The sequence below is a fragment of the Girardinichthys multiradiatus genome, chromosome 9 (genome assembly GCF_021462225.1).
Source record: "Girardinichthys multiradiatus isolate DD_20200921_A chromosome 9, DD_fGirMul_XY1, whole genome shotgun sequence".
In the NCBI taxonomy this organism is placed as follows: domain Eukaryota; kingdom Metazoa; phylum Chordata; class Actinopteri; order Cyprinodontiformes; family Goodeidae; genus Girardinichthys; species Girardinichthys multiradiatus.
Genome location: NC_061802.1, coordinates 8,830,655 through 8,850,600, shown reverse-complemented (window position 1 = coordinate 8,850,600; position 19,946 = coordinate 8,830,655). Strand labels below are relative to the sequence as shown.

The following is a 19,946-nucleotide window of genomic DNA, read 5'->3' as shown; positions in this document are numbered from 1 at the left end:
AACTCCAAGAAAGCGGTCAGTCTTCGTCCTTTGGCCTCCTTGGCGAAAAGGGAAAAAACGTGATCTGACCAGCAAAGTCAACTTAGGATGAAACACGGTGGCGGTTCGTCTCCTCGTGTTTTTAGTTACATGTTCAACTCACGTCTTCAATCGGCAAAGTGAAATTTCTGGCCTTCTTAGTCCAAAAACCTCAGTTATGAATTGTTCGGTGGCCAACGAGAGAGAATTAATGAAATCCACTCGGGACTCTTCTCCAGGTGATGCTTCAGATGTTGGTAACCGAACCCGTTCTCCAGCTGAAAAGCAAGTGTTCAAAATGGAGGCCCTGTTATATAGCTTTTTGTGACGTTAGTCTTGGGACGCCCCGTCATATCAGTCGTAGTGTCCGACGGGGTTTTGTAGGAGCGGACTGTCCTGGATACAAAATGGCCGAAAACACCAGGAGGCTTGGTGGCGTCCAGCACCGTGCAAGTAGTCCAATATTCAGCCAACAAGTGGTCCAACAGATAATGAAGGGAAAAGAGGCTAAATATTCTCCCTTATGTGTTTTACTATTTTCTGTGGCTAACTTCTGGTTTGCAGAATTTTGCATTGCATTCCTGTCAGGGCTACACTGCAGTCCAGTCTGCACCCAGTGCTTTTTTTTTTTTTTTTTATTGCATCTGTTTATTTATTCTCCTGAAATTTTATAATCAGGGTCATGGGGAGTTGTGCAGGGGTAAAAATAAAGGCTTACATCACCTGATCTCGAACCGAAAAGGCTGAAAGTAAAAAAAAGTAAGTCCTACAAGAGTAGATTCATGACAGAAGAAATTCCAACTTTTAACTTGGACTCAGAACATGCTGCTTTTTTTATTTGGTTTGTGTTAATTATTGTTTGCCTAATAAAGGAACCAGATAATCTGGCTGGGACGAAGTAGAATGCTGCTCTGCCAGTTTTCTTTGTATAAACGCACACAAAATACGGATTGAATTTCTGTTGAGATGGTGTCAAAAAGTGGGAAAGGCTGCCTAATCCTGACTAGCACCTTTTTTTTTCTTTCTTTTTTTTATAACTTTATATATTTTCAATATAACACATATCAGAACAACAACAAAGAAATCCCAAATTCAAACTCTTAAAAAAAAAAAAAAAAACGGACGGGGAAGGGGAAAGGGAATGTTACCTCCATAGTAAATGCCTAGGTGTAAACATCACTAGAATTGGTCAAGGCAACCATGTGGACTTAGAAAAGTTATTATAACTTTATCGGATATGAGTAATTTTTAAATATTCAATAAACAAAGACAAAGTCTCTGCGAATAGCGAGTGCTTTTTAACATTTAGAGGACTTTATTCAGTTTTATTTATATAGCGCCAATTCACAACACATGTTGTCTCAAGGCACTTCACAACAGTCAGGTACATACATTCCAATTAATCCTAACCATTGAACAGTGCTGTCAGAGTTAGTTATTTATTCAAATTGGATAAAAAGTTTTTCTATCTAAGGAAACCCAGCAGATTGCATCCAGTCAGTGACTTGCAGCATTCACTCCTCCTGGATGAGCATGTAGAGACAATGGACAGTCACTGGCGTTGACTTTGCAGCAATCCCTTTATATATGGTTAAGGCTCTAAACAGTAGGATAAACCGCTGTGGTATTATTTTACCTGCCCTGACAAAAAGGCCTGCACTCAAACACATCTAACAAATTGGTAACAAGTTCAACAAACAAATCAGATCTTTGCATTAGCTGCTAGTAGGTAGCTAGTAGATGCAGGAGAAGACCATTGTATTTTCCTTCTACTTGTAGTGAGGACAAAATGTCTTCAAAAAGCTTTACTTGAATATTAATGAGGTCCAGAGTAGAGTTGCATTAATCAATTTGTTCTCTATGGTGGTTAAAATATCCTGCTGTGTTTTTACTGCTTTCTGCAGACATCTGCAGCGACTCGTGACACAATGAACAACCAAAACACTGAGTTTTTAATGGCAAAGTAACGAAAGGTGGCTTCAACTGTGATTTTATTTTCAAACACCAAAAACAACGATACTAATACTTAACTATTGCCACGCTGTTTATTAAAGCCACTTTCTTCCCTCCTATACAAGTTCATTCATGAAGCTGCAGGAAAAGGAGCAAAACTAAACTGATGTGTCTCAGCAACAGCATAGAACAACATTGCATAAAATAAGCAACATAAGTGAGCCCTTGATCAACCTGCTTTGGCTTGCTGTATTTAGCCTAAATTAATGGATAGGTGTGCCCAAGTAGGCTTTTGGTGCTGAATGCTTGTGGTCCTATTTACTATTAAATTAAAGTGAGAGAAAGGGGTGTGGTTAATAAAACTTTCCTTTTCAAGTAGATTTAGATTTGTCTGTAAAAATCTTGATCTTGACCTTGAGATGACATTGTTGTAAATAAGCGCTATATAAATAAATAAACACCATCTGTGTAGTTATGTTGCTGTAGGCTAAGGCTGCTGGAGGACATAATGACCACTTTCTTCGCTACATTCTCATACTACTCTCCAATTTTGCATTATTTTCTGTTATTTCAGCTTTTAACTTTGTTCTCCTTCTTTTCTCTTCCTAGAAGCTACACCTGGCCTGACTCTGTGTCTACCTGTGACACCTTTCTGGAGGAGCATCGTCCAAGCTTCTGCTGGCAACAACTTAATGCTCACCCTCTACCGATGATTCACATGGTCCTGTCTTTCAGTGTTGAACCCTTTCTCTCTCCTAGACATGGCGATTGACTGAGCTTTTACTGTGACTAACTATGTGCTCTCTTTCAGACTCTAACCTTGAAAACTGGCTCAGAGTTAATCTGTTCTTTCTTTCTAGATGAAACAACTAACGGAGCTACATCCACTAACATTTACTTTTCCTTCCCATAGAAAGTACTCCTGGATCAATGCTTCTGTGTTCTTTTTGTGTCTCTGCTCTGTTCTCTCAAACCCATCGTGGCAGATGGCCGCTCACACTGAACTTGGTTCTGCTGGAGGTTTCTTCCTGTTAAAAGGGAGTTTTTTTCTCTCCACTGTCGCTACATGCATGATCAGTATGAGGGATTGCTGCAAAGTCAACACCAGTGACTGTCCACTGTCTCTACATGCTCATCCAGGAGGAGTGAATGCTGCAAGTCACTGACTGGATGCAATCTGCTGGGTTTCCTTAGACAGAAACACTTTTTATCCAATTTCAGAATCAGAATCAGAAATAACTGAATCTGACTGCACTGTTCAATGATTAGGATTAATTGGCATGTATGAACCTGACTGTTGTGAAGTGCCTTGAGACAACATGTGTTGTGAATTGGGGCTATATAAATAAACTGAATTGAATTGAAATTGATCTAAAATGTTTTTAGTGTCCTTTGCATCAACCACCTTTACTGGCAACCTGAGTTTGTTTCATTCATTAACTGTGATTGGAGGTGACACCAAATTCCTATTAATGGCCCCTTGCACCTCACTTTGGGCATCCCTGGGTTGAATAATCTGACAATTATCATAGTTCTCTACAGAAGTGCTGGTAGTTATGAATTGCAGACATACCTCCTCTTTTTCCGCCCTGGTACGGCCTCATAAGGATCTGCAGGGCAGCTGGATTGGTCATACTGGTCAACAGCTGAGCCAGGTTTGGTTCTGGTAGTAAGCCTTTCCTGTTACTCATAATCTGAGGAGATGAGGAAACAAAAATGTCAAAACAAGTAAGAAGAAATTAGTTTAAGTGTATGTGTGTTAGAACAGGATGTGTTTTGATCTTATCTTTAGAAGCTCCTGATAGCTACAGTAACCATTACAGAGGTTTACATCAGAAAGATGTATCTGCAATGTCAGCAGAGAGGAGTCGGTCTCAGGGAAAAAGGAGAAAAATAAAATGGAAGGACAGAGCTGAGAAACAGAAGTAATTGGATTGGGAGAATTTACCAAAAACAAGCCAGAAAAAGACCTGAAACTCGAGAAGTGTTTAAATTCACACTTTTTTTTTTTTTGGCCAATTTTTAGCTTTTTCCAGTTTCCTGCAAGGCTTATTTATAACCTCTGCTTTGACATGAGGTGAATTGGAAATTGAACATTTTTTGCAGACTTCGTCGGTTTAATCAGAAACACCCAATTAACAATCCGATCACTCATCACTCGCAGTGAATTAAATTCAACAAAGTCAAATGAAATCTGACTAAAGGAGTCAAATGGAATGGGCAAATGCTCGTTGTGATGGAACCTCAGCAGCACTGACAGCGTGGCAGCAGAACTCGCCGGCTGGCCCACAGACACGGATATTTAAAACAACATTAGCAAGATGGTGATATTTCCTCCCTGTCTGCCCCACAGCTACTGAGTGGGTTCGACTCAATCTCGTCTGCAGAGGTGGAAAGTCGAGTGCGCACACACGTGTGTATTTGTGTGTTACAGGAGGGAAAACTGGCATTTGTGTATGTAGTGGTGTTGAACAAGGCCGCTCGTAGCTGACAGCATCTTTCAAGGGAAGAGAAGAGCAGGACAGGAGGAGGAGAGGAGCTTTCATTTCTTTTTTTTTCTGCTGGAGAAAATGTCAGCATGCTTCAGTCTGTTTGCCTACTGGCCAAAAAAAAAAAAAAAAACAGCTACATACCAGCAGACTCATGCCAAGGAGGTAAGAAAGCAGTGAAGAAGGGAAGGCGAGAAGTATCTCAGACGAAGGGATGGAGAATAAGAGGAGGAGGGAGCCATCTGGTCCTCAACATTCACAATCATACTCATCCAACTGGAGGAATGAGAGAACCGCCTCAGAGGAGAGCTGTAGCCCAGAGTACGTCTTGATCTCCTTCTTGAGGTCTGATGTTTCTCTTACCAGGTGCCCACATTCACTGAAATAATCCTGAATGACCCTAAGGCTACTGATTTAACCCCACTATTCTCACTGATGTTTCCTTTTCTTCCTCCTCTTCATTGTCCTGCCCTTCTCTAGTTTCCTTCTGAACTACAGATTTTACACTGATTTTTTTCCTGATACAATTCAGACAACTGTGACCGAGTCCATTTAAAACTTTTTTACCTGAACCAGATTTGGAAAGGTCCAGTGTTGAAATTGCTGTTAAAATACAAGAGTTGGTGAATATATACAGAGGAAATGCCTTCAACAATGTTACCTTTACAGCTGCCCATCTTGAACTCACATTTTACATATTTTTATTTTAATGTTTGTTTTCTTATGGTTGTCTATCAGTTTCCTCCATTATGATGTGTGCTGCAGCCTTTCTTGGCCAGATCACCCTTGTGAAAGAGATCTTGATTTGGGTCTTTTTTCGCTTAAATAAAGGTTTAATAAAAATAAAAAAGTAATCTACACATTTTAATCATAAACTTTTCCAAGTTCCAATAAACTCCATAAAGTGCAATTCATAACTGTATATCCTTCTGAATCATTAGACAATAACAAATTATTTAAGAAAATCCTGCACAGCATTTTTATTACAGCTGATTTACAATTGCAGCATTTTAGAATACAAAAACAAACACATTTATCACATTTCTGATTATAAACCTTTTCTTCGTCTTTTTAGTTGCTCGGATTGTTAATATGGACAAATCTGAGTAGTTAGATAAACCTGCAAATTTTGAAAAACAAATAGAAATTTCCCTGATCTTCCACCAGGAGATTCAGCCTTACTTGAGCAGGAAACTTGGTCAACTTAATCCTTTTGAACGTTTAAAACTAAACCCCAACTTTTGAAACTAAACCCCAAATCTACAATTTTTTAGCAGATAAACTGTATAAATTGGGCCTTAAGGGTGCTATCTTTATGTTACAGATTTTTTTTACATTTTCATGTAAACTTGTTTAATTCTGCAATATTTACCCTAAAACCATATTAGCGCTGCCCTCTTTGGGTTGAACGGTGGCTACTGCAATTGAATTTTCCTATTGATTGAAACGGTACAGCTCGGCCCATGTCTACGTCACAGCCCCGCGTTCGGGAATAAAACAGTCTCACTCTCCCCCATGGCGAGTCAGAAGTTGGAATTGCGAGCATTGATCGTAGCGTTATATGCTTTATACCTTCGATCATAAGCTGTACTTGAGATAATATAATATCAAGGCAGCGCCTTGAGCTAGTAGCATGAACCAATTAGGCTCAGGCCTGCTGGCCTACATAAAGCCTCTCCCAACCTGCAATGCTAGAGGGGTGAAAAGTCCTCCACCTCAAAAGATCTATCTGTGGTGGAATTACTACTATACTATACTACTACTATATTTTGAAGGTTGATCCTTTATATTTTAGCCTAAAAAGTCAGAATCGACAATAGCAAGTCAATGTTTTACAGAAAACAAATGGTAATTTTTCTGAGATTCTGAGAAAGTTATTGATAAAATTATAGGTGAGTAAACAATTTTAAGGCCTGGTGTAACAGCCTCTAAAGTTGTTATTTTTTGGTTTTGATTATTTCAGACACTGTCTGATTTTGACAAGAAAGAAGACATGGTTAATCTGCAGTTTTTATTCTAACAAAATACAACTAATAGGTATCTCTGAAGGTGAATATTTAAAAATAAATATAAATATTCTACAATTGCTTTGTAATGGTGGCTTAAAGATTGGTAAACACTGGACCCAAACATGATGATCTTAAAAACACAACCAAAGGCATCAGGAAGGGCTAACGAGACAACAATGGCCTTGTGTAGTCTCCCATCAATAGTCCAAATCTCAGTACAATCAACATTAAATCGTGGGAGATGATCTACACAGTGATGGGGAAGAAGCCAACCCTAAGCAAGACTAGGCCATTATAAGAAGGCAAGCAGTGAAACATGCCAACACTGTAGGGGAAATTATAGCAGCTTGTTTTTTACCATTGATTTGAAATTAAAGATTCAGTATCGATTACAATGAAAGGGCAAATATAATTTCAGAAATTCTTTGTGTAAAAAAACTAATAAAAAAAGCTGTTGTGCACCTACCACATATGCCTCCAGCACATCTTAAAGGAGCTTTTTCAAAAGTGTTTTTGCATTTGTAAAAAGTGTGGGTAATAATTTAGGGTTAATTACTCAACCAAACCCACAAAGATCATCAGGTAAATTTCCTTCACGGCCACCGACACAAATAATTCTAACTTGCATTTGATCTTGTGTGGTGGTGCTCATATATTTGAAAGCACGTATCTATATGTGAGGACGTTACTGTGTCTTAAACTGTGACTTTGGTTTATTTTAGGCAGTAGGAGACAGTGGAGGAGCCCAATCAGTCTGCAGAACTATAATTATCGTGTCAATGCTTCTCTGCAACCACGGCACTGTGTAGGAGGGACGTCGCGGCTACAAAGAGTCTGTCAGCCAGAGGCTGGCTGCTCATGCATGGGAAACCAAGTCAATCCCTGGTTCGTCTCAAAACTGGATGTAAAATAACCAGTTGGCATTAGCTTTGCAATTAGCTGTGAGCATGTGCGCTTCTGTGCTTGCAAAGTTCAATGATTCGGTGATGCAGCGTATGGTTTTCCAGATAGTAAATGTTGTGATGCCAGCGGCAAACCGTAAATCTGAGTTTTAACAAATGAGGTTACACAAAATCTACAGTAAAGCTTTAGAGAGCAACAATGTACAGCCAAAATCTTCTACAGTTCTAAAAAAAAAAAAAAAAATCTGTGTTGACATTACATATTTCATCTATTTCACGTTTCACATTACAATTTAGGATTAGCCAGCTTTACCCAACATGACTCAAGTTTCTTACACTGCAAGGTGGATGAAGTGAAGAACAGAAACTATAGGGCTTTCTAATGAAGCGTCTAATATGTTGCTTGCTAACTGTTGCTTGCAACATTACTTCAACAAATAGGTAACAACTATAGGTAAGTAGAACAACTCCAGCTCCCCATTTAAATGTAAAGGTTCATGAGAGAAAGATAAACTGCAATTTAAAGAACTAAGCATAAGAGCTGAGCAGCTGAAACATTAGATCCATAAGCACGGGCATATCTACTCTACTATCATCAATAATTTCCAATATGGAGCAGATTAGATGACATATGGGAGAACAGGAAAATGTTGTTACAAGGCAAGATATCCTAAATTGCCACACCAGGCCTTCCATAGAAAAGGCATTTTTTTAGCATCTAATCAACTTGTGCCAGTTTGGAATTGATGCGATCAAAGTTTAATGGAATCAACTGGCATTTCAGCATTGCCCTGTAGGCTTAGGTTGAGTTTCTTTTAATGTTTTCTGTTCTAAAAAATAGCTTATTAGGACAACAGGATTACCAGGTAAAAGGCAAGGCATGTTTATTTGATTAGAACATTTTAGCAACAAGTTAATTCAGAGTGTTTTACATGATGAAAACATAAGGAAAAAAAATGAAAAGTACATGGTGGTGGCATAATAAATGGAAGTAAAGAAAAATTGGACTGCAGAAATAATAGTAATAGTTTAAATAAAACTGTGACAGGCAACTCTAAAGAAATTGGTTTTTGACTGATTTAAAAGAACTCCAGGTTTCAGTGATTTTTCAGTGTTCTGGGAGTTTGTTCTAGATGATTGGGGCATAAGAACTGAATGCTGTATTTCCATGTTTGGTTCTGATTCTGGGGATGCCGAGTAGACTTGAACTAGAAGATCTTAGTGGTTTGGAAGATTGATACAACAAATATTTAATGTATTTTGGTAATAAACCATTCAGTGACTCATAAACCCACAGATGTATTTTAGAGTCTATTCTCTGGGATACAGGCAAACCTTTTTCATTTCCTAGCAAGTATAGGTTTGAAATTAAACATGAAGAAAAGCAGAGAAATATATGATCAAAGACTTTTAGAGTTTAACCGAGAAGGGTTTTAAAACCCAACATGTGGGCATCAGTTTGTACTTGAAAAGCTGTGAACAGTGCACATGATGTGCTCCGTTCCTCACGTCTGTGCTGCTGGCGCTGCCTTTCTTTGAGTGCAGTTTACTCACCATACCCTGGGCAGCAATGAGAGCAGCCAAGGTGCTTCTCCCTGAGGTGCCGGGGGTGCAGAGCGACAGACGAACCTCCTGTCCTCCCACCAGAGTTCGGTCCATCTCAGTCAGCACAGCTTCAGCCTGCTCTGCGCTCTCGTATTCCACCACACCAAAGCCTCTCACTGGGCTCCCTTCATCCTGAGCAAGCTGTAGGACAGAAAATGACAACAGAGTTTTAAAGTAACCCTACAGCAACATCTCCTAGAGCTGTCACCCAGGCAGAGTCCTGAACTGGTTGGTTCCTCTTTTTTTAAGTGGCTATTTCTGGCTAAAAAACTGGTGCTGGTCATCTTCTCTCCTAGCTTTTTTGCAAAGAAAGAGGTGAGTAAGGAGGACATAGATTTTCTGATTAACTGATTAACATTTCAGTCAAAGCCAATTTTAAAAGGCTACACACAAACCCTTAGTTTTTACCAGCTGATCACATGTTTAGGTGTCTGAGGAAAAAAATAAAAATAGACAATGAAAATGGCTGAAATTCCCAACTGACTTCCTGTGACTACAGCTCCATGTTCAATGTATCTTGCATCCATCCCAACATGTTACTTTAACATCTGATCATTTTGACACAGAACTCTGTTTTTCCTTTCATTCCCTACAGCTGAAAATGTTAAATCACTCACCTTTTAGTATACCGGTTAGAAAACTGGTTACTTTTTTTTATAACAAATACCACTTCTGTAATTTTTTATTTTTTTTCCCAAGCACCACATGACTGACAGATATTTTGAAACTGTAGTAAGGACTTTGATCAATTTCTGCCCCAAAAGCAAGAACAAAAATGTTTTAGGGATCGAACATATTCATGCAGTACATTTTCGCTCAGAAGCTGAAATGTTGATTGGGAAAATTAAATGGAGAGGTCGCTTGAAGTAGAAATTCCACTTGGGAAAGTCAGACGTTTCTCACCAATGCTGCCTTGCATCTACATTTAAGCCAAAAATTATCTCTGCAAAGTATCATAAACAGCCTCCCAAACTCACACCTGTATGCTGCACAAAAAACATTTAAAAATGTTGCACCAGCCAGTGATCAACAATGGCCAGTTTTCCACTAACTGACTCACTGATTCTTATTCATTTGCCATTAAAAAAAATGCATCAAGTCTGAAAAATCTCAACTTTTTCATTCCGTAAACAGATTCACAAACAGCACGCTTATTGATGCATTAATGGGGTCTAATAAAAAAACAGATAAAGTTTGCAATTATATGCTTCAATGCAACAAGGATTATGTAGTGCCCTTCTTTTCCCATAAACTCCAAACTACTACCTCCATCCACAAACCTGAAGCATATTTTTTCCTTTGATTTTTCAGTGTTTGCTACATTTGTCAATTCAAAACAAAGTTCACACATAACTTTGTACTGTACATGTTATAATTCTTAAATAGATAATCGGAATCAGCTAAAATGGAAATCTACAGGTCAGACCTTAAAGAAATCCAGACATCAGTATTGAGTTAAAGCCTGATCAGGAAATCTCTAGACATTTGAGCAACCAATTATGGCAAACTGGCATGCAAAGAATTTAAATAAAAACATAGTATGCTTTGAAGAAAAGTAGCACATACTTGAAAAACAGTATTTTGACTGTAAGCTAGCTGAAAACTAAACAACCCAGTTTTAACCTTTAACTATTTGAGCTGCTTCTCCTCCGTATCAAAAAGTCAGTTGAGGATCTTGGTGCATCTGATCAGGATGCCTCCAAGGCGTTTCCCTTTGGATTTGTACTAGGCAGGTCCCACTGGAAGAAGACCCTGAGGCTGGCCCAGAGCAGGCTGGAGGCGCTGTACACCAATCAGACCTAGTATTAACACTTGCCAAATAGTGTGTTGGTCCCCCTTTAGCTACCAACACAGCCCTGACCTGTCCGGCCAATGAGTGCTGTGGTATCGGGCGCCACATTGCACATCCTGTAAAAAGAAAACTTGTTGCAAGGGTGAGTTTTCCATGGATCGGACAAGTATGTCAAGTGCATCCTACAGATGCTTAGATGCAAGTCAACACCTCAATCTTGTTGGGTTCCTCAAGTTTTTCTGCACTGCAGGAAACCCTGTGCATTATTTTACTGAAAGGCTACAACCATCAGATAATACAGTTTCCCCCTATAGCTATACCACCTTAGGCAGCTGGTATTTGTCACAGTAACATCCTCATATGTGGCAGGACCCAAAGTTTCCTGGGAGAACATTGCCCATAGTATCATGGACTCCGGTGGTTTGTTTTCTTTCCATAGTGGACCCTGGCATCCCACATACACTGAGGTTTTCTGTTTAACCTTCACTTCCTATGTGCATCAGTGAGCCTTGGTGCCCGTTGACCCTGTTGCTGGTTCACCATTGTTTCTTCTTCGGACCACCGCTGCAGACCAAGAACTCCCCAGCAACAGTTCTGGTGATGCTCGTTCCAAATCATCTAATATCACAATTTGGCCCTTGTCACGCTTGTTCAAATCCTTAAAGTTTCCTATATTTCCTGCTTCTAAAAGACCTTCTTTCAGGATGGGATATATTGTTGCCCAATATATCCCACCCACTTGCAGGTGCAATGATGGAGATAATCAGCGATATTAATTTCACCTGTCGGTTTACATAATATGCTTGATTACTGTGTGCCCCTTTTGCCCTGGGGGGGCCAGGGGATACGCCAGAATGATGAACTTTATAATGAATGTCTGCGTTTCCCTACTGATCCCATTACCTCTGTAGCCTGACATTAGTAGAAATAGAGAGGGATCGGAAGGATTTTGGAGATTAACATAATTCCAACCATTTCCCCTGAAGATGACTATGAGTGGGCATCATGGTCAATCATTAAGTTTAATTTTTTCACGTGTATTTTCTTTGCCCTGACCTCAGAAGTAATTCTTCCACTGACTTTGATGGGTCTTAGCTGCCAGACAACCAGAACTCACTGCTACATTTACAAAAGTTCCCGCTCTCGCACTTTGTCTCTATAGCAACGACTTTGATCTTCTTTTTGCCAGTCAGTGGAATCAGGGTAGCTCTGCCAACTTCTCACAACATTTGCAACTGTTGGTTCCTCAATTCTAATTGATACAAGTATAGCAAAACGTCTTTTGCAATATTTATGGCAAAAAATGAACACATGCAGTTTTCAGGGAAACTTTATGGTTATCCGTTTTTTGGGCATTAATTTGTGCTCGAAAGAGTCTTTCTTAAAATAATTTGCTAAAGCAAATGTTGCAAGAACAAACTGAGCAAATTTCAGCATCAAGTTCTCAGACAAAATGTTTGAGCCACTTCCGATTTTGAAGGAGCAGCTAAATAATGCAGGAAGGGTAATAGAGTAAAGCTAACGGTAATAGTGGGATAGTGATGGCTAAAAGCCTATGCTTTATAGTTCCAATACATCATGTGTTATGCTGTATTGTTAATCCAATACATGGAGTAAAAAAAAAAAAAGGGATTAGTCAAGTTGGCACAGTTTTTGACCAAATTAGACTGGGAACTTTAGATTTTTCTAAAATGTAAAAGCTTTCCAATTACATACATCATGTTTAAGTGGGTTAAAAACGATTTCTGGAAGATCTTTAGTTTCTGACTTGTTTTTTTGAAGTTTTGATGTCGTGACTAAAATGACAGCAGAGTATTTCTATTCTTTGTAGCTGAATTGAGTGCTCACAAGTAAAGCTCTATCACACCAATCTTGTGTAATTTTTCTCGCTTCTTTTACTCAAAGTCCAATAAGTCACAGAGTTTGATGTTTCAGAAGATCTAGAATGAAAAAGGCACATTTCTGCATTGATCAAATGTGCAATGAGTGTTTCACAGCCTGTTCAGGAACATGATAGTCTTATAACAGAAAAAATTAGCCTGAGTCTTCACTACAATGGCGTGCCGGATCAATATGATAATAACAGTTGGAGAATTAGCATAGCTATAACCCAGTCCAAATATCTCAACATCACTCAGATATTTGCACTGATAGAATTCCTAGAAACATTTATGCCATTTTCCATTTCTATAAACAGCTCCTCTGTTGTACTGGGACAATGGGCTCTGCTCCGGAGAGTATTCAGTCAATGAATCTCAGCACAAGTGCTGGATTTCTTCTGAGAGAGTACTAAACCCATCCCTGTAGAGTTATACAACGCAGATCCTGGCACCACGTAATACAGAGAGGGCAAAACACATAATGCACCGGGAATTTTTAGTTAGAAATCCGAGCAGCGGGAAGCTGCTTTGCAACAAGGAGAAATAAGACAGCAACAGCAGCTTGAAGCAGGCGGTTGGAGGAAATAGGCAGGCACATGGTGGTTTGAATGAGTTAGTGAATTGCTTAATATGATGTGAGATTAAATTAAGGCTTCCTATTAATTAGTTAGCCATTTTACTCTTGACAGAATTATCCGAACAACTCATAATTCCCATCTCGGATATTTTATGGCAAAATTCCTCAAGTTTTCTGCCATTTAAACACAGAACACTATTTTCCTGCTTTAAAATGTTTTTTTGTTGTTGGAAAAACATAACTTTTTAGCTTTTTTTAAACTTTTAAAAGGAGTTTGTTAGACACTCCTGGTTTTCTTCTTTGGTCCCCAGATGGAGACTGGATCCGGAGGTTTTCCTACACCTAGCGCTGTCAGAGTTTTTCCACACTTTCATGATCCATGGTGCTCATGGTGCTGGTCTTTGGTTGACTCAGGATGAAATTTAAAGATTTTATGTTGTCTGACTTGGCCTAGCCCATGTCTCTTTTGCTGCATTAGCATCCAGACCGGTGTGGTAGTGAATTCTGCAGGTTGAAACATTGCAGCCTACGTTTCTTGACTTGTTCTTTCATAGCTGGTTGCTTGACCTTTTATTGTGACCCGATCTTGGATAGGTGGAAGACAATGTTTGGAAGGACCATGGGTCCCAGTATCAGCTGCCCTGGGCACGTTGCCTTGAGTGAGTGAACTTTGTCCGATAATATTCATTCTTCCTGGTTCTGACCACCCTCCTCCTGTTAAAGACAGCTTTGTGACCATACTTGGCAGAGAAAACAATTCCCTAATTCACAAGGACAGAGGAAACACTGATCTTCTAAAGCTATTTGAATTCCCTGTAAAAGATTTCATATTATGAGGAGTGCAAACACTACACTGAGCTCCTCCTGGTCAGCAAATCTTCTTAAAATGTCCCAAAATAGTGAAATCAGTCACCATGTTTGAGGGAGTTCTTATTATGCAAGATCATTAGTTGCAAAAAAGTTTACCTTCATATCTTAAACTTTTCTTTTGCTGCCAAAAAATGTAATTTTATCGTTTTTGTTTCACTACTTGCCTTTTTAGAAGTCCGCTTTCTTTTTTAGTTTGAGCTTGATCAGTAATTAATATGACTGTATAGTAACATTTTATTTACAATCTGGCTTTTATTGGAAAAAAAATACAACACCACTCATTTTTACGTTACCATATCTGTCAATAAGAAACACCATCCAATCTATTTGTGTTCAGAAAACAACAGTTACAATACATTTCGAAACCATCTTGTCAATTTTGCTTTTTTGTGCTCATAATTTTAACCATCATCAGTTTGGTTTTAGTCCCATAGCTTCAACTCTACACTGTGTGAAAATGGATATTAACATTTACATCAACATTAAATAAATGTCTGTTGTTTTTTGTAAAAATGAAAAGAGCATGAATCAGAGAAACAAATGTGTTTTCATCTCCTCACTCAGTCTGAAAAACAGACGCCTGTTAGCGTCAACGCTCAATCAAATGGCCATCCACTTTTGCCCTCCTCTCATTTGTCTGCCGTTCCCTCCACTCTGAACAACGGATGGATGGAAAGAGAGGAAAATGCATATATTTGTACAGGAGTGGGTCGATAGGTTATTATCATCAGCATATATTAAGCAAAGTGTGTGGAAATAACCTGAACAACTCGATCACTTGAAAGATGGATGGATGGAAAAATGGGTGGGTGTGAGGAAGGGAGGGAGAGCATGGGAGCGAGGCGGAGATGGAGACAAATGCTGGAGAAGGAGAAGAGGAAAGCAAAGCGAAGGAGGAAAACATCAGTGATGGATCGAGCTGAGAGTGTGAGAAAGAGGGCTGACGGATGCGAGTCAGAAAAGAAGAGGACAAACAAAACGCACTTAAATTTGAGTTCAGGCAACAAATACAACTAAAGTATAGGTGTGTGTGTTTGTTTTAATGGATTTCAAAATATCAATATGAGTGTGCAACAGGAACATAACGCAAATTGAGCTCATCTCAGCTCCCATTTTTTCCTCCAGCTGCACTCGTGCTATTTATTCAGATCTGCACTAAGCAGGTCTGTTTGGACTGGATGAGCTTTGTAAATGCCAGCTGTCATCAAGTTCCCCCTGTATGTATTCCTGTTTTTAACATACAAACTAACGTTTTCAGCACAAGATGCAGTCAGGTGCAAAAAAACGAAGACACCAAATAAAATAAAAGGTTACATTTCTTCCCCCACACCATGTTTGAAATATTTTTTTTTCCTCATTTCCCCATGTGCTTCTGCTGTGTCCTGAAGGTGATAATTAAAGAGTAATTAAGTCCACAAATTTGGCACCTCGTCTTTCAGCCTCTAAATCATTTCTGATGTAAATCAAAAACAGATTGGCCCAGCAGAAATTATTCTCCTCCAATTTGCAATTACCCTTTGTCAGTCTAATTAAGAGAGTAAGGGGTTTTTCAAGCACTGGCCAACAAGTAGTTTAGGTGGAAAATCTCATTAAACAAATCTATTGTACTAAGCTATGTCCAAGGAAATGCCCTAAAGGAATCTAAGCAGGTTTTTAAATATAAAAAGAGCTGAGTGGTACAGTTTTTGGCACCCTAGGTAAAAAGATTTGAAACATCCTTAAAATAAATTTGTCTTATTGCAGTGTTACAATCTCACAGCAAGATTTAGAAAAGTCACTTTAGGGTCAGTGCATTTATTCACTAGGGGAAAAAATCCCACATCACAAATTGTTTTTTTTCTTTTTTCTTTTAAACAAAAATCATCTTTTGCACACCTTTTGATACCCCTAAAAATCCCTTTAAAATAAATTTACCTTCTTGAAACAGAATGAAGAATAGATGTGAAATATCAAATATTTAGGGTAGATGTGTGTCAGAAAGTCTGTGGTAAACTTTGTATGAACTTTATAATGAATGTGAATATTTTTTATGTTAATCACCAGATACACAGTGCTCTCAATTAAAAACAGTGCGATGACCTATAAATGACTGAACTAATCATGCAGCAGTAAAATACTCACCTCTTTGACTATAATGTTTATTAACTATTTAGTCCTCTGAATAATGCATAGTTTCTTGTTTAAAAACCTTGACTATCGCTGTTACTTTGTCCTAGAAAATATTTGCATTTTCATGCTTTCTGACTGAACTGGTCTAATCTTACACAGCCCAATCTGTATTTAGTTATAATGTTTTTCCTCCAGGCCAAGGAGAAATATTAATCAGTCTTTGAAAAGCATGGTTAATCCAGAACTGTCAGCAAAATAACACAAAAGAAGCAAAAAGTTCAAATGTAAAGGGGAAACAAGTATAAATATTTGGACATTAATAAAAAAAATAGTTCCCCTCTTAACGGTGTTAGGTGTCTGACTACAGAAGATGCAAAGCTAGCAATCAGTGCATGTGACAGCTGCTGAACTGGGGCTGCGGTCCCCAGACAAGAGATGCTGACTGCGTCACGAGGAGGACTGGAACTCACAGGAGCATCCGTCAGAGGGTGTGTGAGTGTGTGTCTGTGTGTAAAAGAGCCTAAATGGCCACGTCAGTAGTCTGGAAAGAGTGATGAGGTCATGACAGCCCTGTCACAGCTGTCTGCATTGAAATGTATGTGACCTCCCACATTGACAGGTTTAAGTGTTCAGATATGTTAGAAAGAATGAGCATAACTCTGTACATGGAAGTAAAACGAAAGACAGAGCAGATTAGGATACAACAATAATGATTTTTTAACGGTAAAAGTGGAATTAAATTATGCAGTGATCAAATAGTAAATGTGTCCACTAATGTGTATTCATCAGGATTTTCCACATCGTTGTGCAAATCAGGATAAATTAACTGGAAATTATTTTAATTTGACTTGATTGAAAAAGAACATCACAAGCAGGTCAACAATTGTGTCAAGAACCTTGAGATTGTGCTTCGAAATGTTTAATTAACAATGATTGTCAACGATTGCAATAAACATGCGCTTCTCATCAAGATATTGTTCTGGAAGAATTTAATTTTGAAAATGAACATAAGACTGGTTTCATTGTGATAAATAATTCATACATACCATCGTCTACCAACAGTGCCTTGCAAAAGTATTCATACCTCTCGACCATATCCAGTTTGTCCCTTCACAACCACAGACTTCAGTGTGTTTTAGGGGGATTTTATGACATAAACCAACATTGTAACACACAATTATAAAGAAGAAATATCTCTGTAAACAAATAAAAATCAGCTAGAGATATACATTCACTTGTTTTCAGCCTCCCTGACTCAACACCAGTTTTTATAAAACCACCCTGGAAATATAGCTGTGAGTCGTTTCGGGCAAGCATCTGTCAGGTTTTACATCTAGAGACAAAAATTTTGCCCATTGATTTTAACCGCAATTTCCAAGTCCTGCCACAGATTCTCAACTGGATTCAGGTCTGGTCTTTAATTAGGACATTCTGAGACGTGAATATGTTTAATCTGAGCCACTATTGTAGATTTTGGTGTAAGACCTGAGTTATCACAAGTGCTCTGCAGCTTGCCTGTTGTTTAACACCATCCATCTTCTCAATAAGTATGACAACCTTCTCTGCCCCTGCTGAAGAAAAGCATGTCCACAGTATGATACTGCCACTATCGTGTCATCAGGGGTTGGGTGTTTTCAGGATTGCACACGGTGTTTGTTTTCGTCCACATCTCACATGTAGACCAAATAAAATTAATATATTAGACTCAGAGCAGAGCAAATAATCCCAAAACTACAACCAGAATATTTATTCATAGACCTTCTTATATATTTATCCATGGGCATATGAGTGAAGAGTAAATCATTTTGACAATCATTTATCCTTTTCTGTCCACCTTAAATATCAGAATCAGAATCAGCTTTATTGCCAAGTTCGTACATATAAACAAGGAATTTGACTCCGGTACACTTTGCTCTGTTTTTTTTTTTTTTTTTTTTTTTTAAATGCGTTATAAGATATACAGGTCCTTCTCAAAATATTAGCATATTGTGAAAAAGTTCATTATTTTCCATAATGTCATGATGAAAATTTAACATTCATATATTTTAGATTCATTGCACACTAACTGAAATATTTCAGGTCTTTTATTGTCTTAATACGGATGATTTTGTCATACAGCTCATGAAAACCCAAAATTCCTATCTCACAAAATTAGCATATTTCATCCGACCAATAAAAGAAAAGTGTTTTTAATACAAAAAACGTCATCCTTCAAATAATCATGTACAGTTATGCACTCAATACTTGGTCGGGAGTCCGTTGGCAGAAATGACTGCTTCAATGCGGCGTGGCATGGAGGCAATCAGCCTGTGGCACTGCTGAGGTCTTATGGAGGCCCAGGATGCTTTGATAGTGGCCTTTAGCTCATCCAGAGTGTTGGGTCTTGAGTCTCTCAACGTTCTCTTCACAATATCCCACAGATTCTCTATGGGGTTCAGGTCAGGAGAGTTGGCAGGCCAATTGAGCACAGTGATACCATGGTCAGTAAACCATTTACCAGTGGTTTTGGCACTGTGAGCAGGTGCCAGGTCGTGCTGAAAAATGAAATCTTCATCTCCATAAAGCTTTTCAGCAGATGGAAGCATGAAGTGCTCCAAAATCTCCTGATAGCTAGCTGCATTGACCCTGCCCTTGATAAAACACAGTGGACCAACACCAGCAGCTGACACGGCACCCCAGACCATCACTGACTGTGGGTACTTGACACTGGACTTCTGGCATTTTGGCATTTCCTTCTCCCCAGTCTTCCTCCAGACTCTGGCACCTTAATTTCCTAATGACATGCAGAATTTGCTTTAATCCGAAAAAAATACTTTGGACCACTGAGTAACAGTCCAGTGCTGCTTCTCTGTAGCCCAGGTCAGGCGCTTCTGCCGCAGTTTCTGGTTCAAAAGTGGCTTGACCTGGGGAATGTGGCACCTGTAGCCCATTTCCTGCACACGCCTGTGCACGGTGGCTCTGGATGTTTCTACTCCAGACTCAGTCCACTGCTTCCGCAGGTCCCCCAAGGTCTGGAATCGGCCCTTCTCCACAATCTTCCTCAGGGTCCGGTCACCTCTTCTCGTTGTGCAGCGTTTTCTGCCACACTTTTTCCTTCCCACAGACTTTCCACTGAGGTGCCTTGATACAGCACTCTGGGAACAGCCTATACGTTCAGAAATGTCTTTCTGTGTCTTACCCTCTTGCTTGAGGGTGTCAATAGTGGCCTTCTGGACAGCAGTCAGGTCGGCAGTCTTACCCATGATTGGGGTTTTGAGTGATGAACCAGGCTGGGAGTTTTAAAGGCCTCAGGAATCTTTTGCAGGTGTTTAGAGTTAACTCGTTGATTCAGATGATTAGGTTCATAGCTCGTTTAGAGACCCTTTTAATGATATGCTAATTTTGTGAGATAGGAATTTTGGGTTTTCATGAGCTGTATGCCAAAATCATCCGTATTAAGACAATAAAAGACCTGAAATATATCAGTTAGTGTGCAATGAATCTAAAATATATGAAGGTTAAATTTTCATCATGACATTATGGAAAATAATTAACTTTATCACAATATGCTAATATTTTGAGAAGGACCTGTATTATGCATATATCTTTATGTCCTTAAAAATACATATATACAAATATACACATATACAAAGGTGCATTTGCAACATCTGTATGCCGTTGTTTGGTACTCTATTGAATGTTCAACAGAGAAACAGCCTGGGGAAAGAAACTGTCTCTGTGGCGGCTGGTTTTAGCGAACAGT

The 19,946-nt window shown here is 38.9% G+C and overlaps 1 protein-coding gene across 2 annotated transcripts in view; it reads right to left on the bottom strand.

Moving 5' to 3' along the window:
* Positions 1-19,946, bottom strand: part of raver2 (ribonucleoprotein, PTB-binding 2) — a 136,832-nt gene that overhangs the window by 38,542 nt on the left and 78,344 nt on the right. For both annotated transcript variants that reach the window (XM_047374817.1, XM_047374816.1), the window contains exons 5-6: positions 8,926-9,117; positions 3,545-3,665 (exon numbers count right to left, since the gene is read on the bottom strand). In XM_047374817.1, the coding sequence (XP_047230773.1) occupies positions 3,545-3,665; positions 8,926-9,117 (313 nt within the window). The remainder of the gene's footprint in view (positions 1-3,544; positions 3,666-8,925; positions 9,118-19,946) is intronic.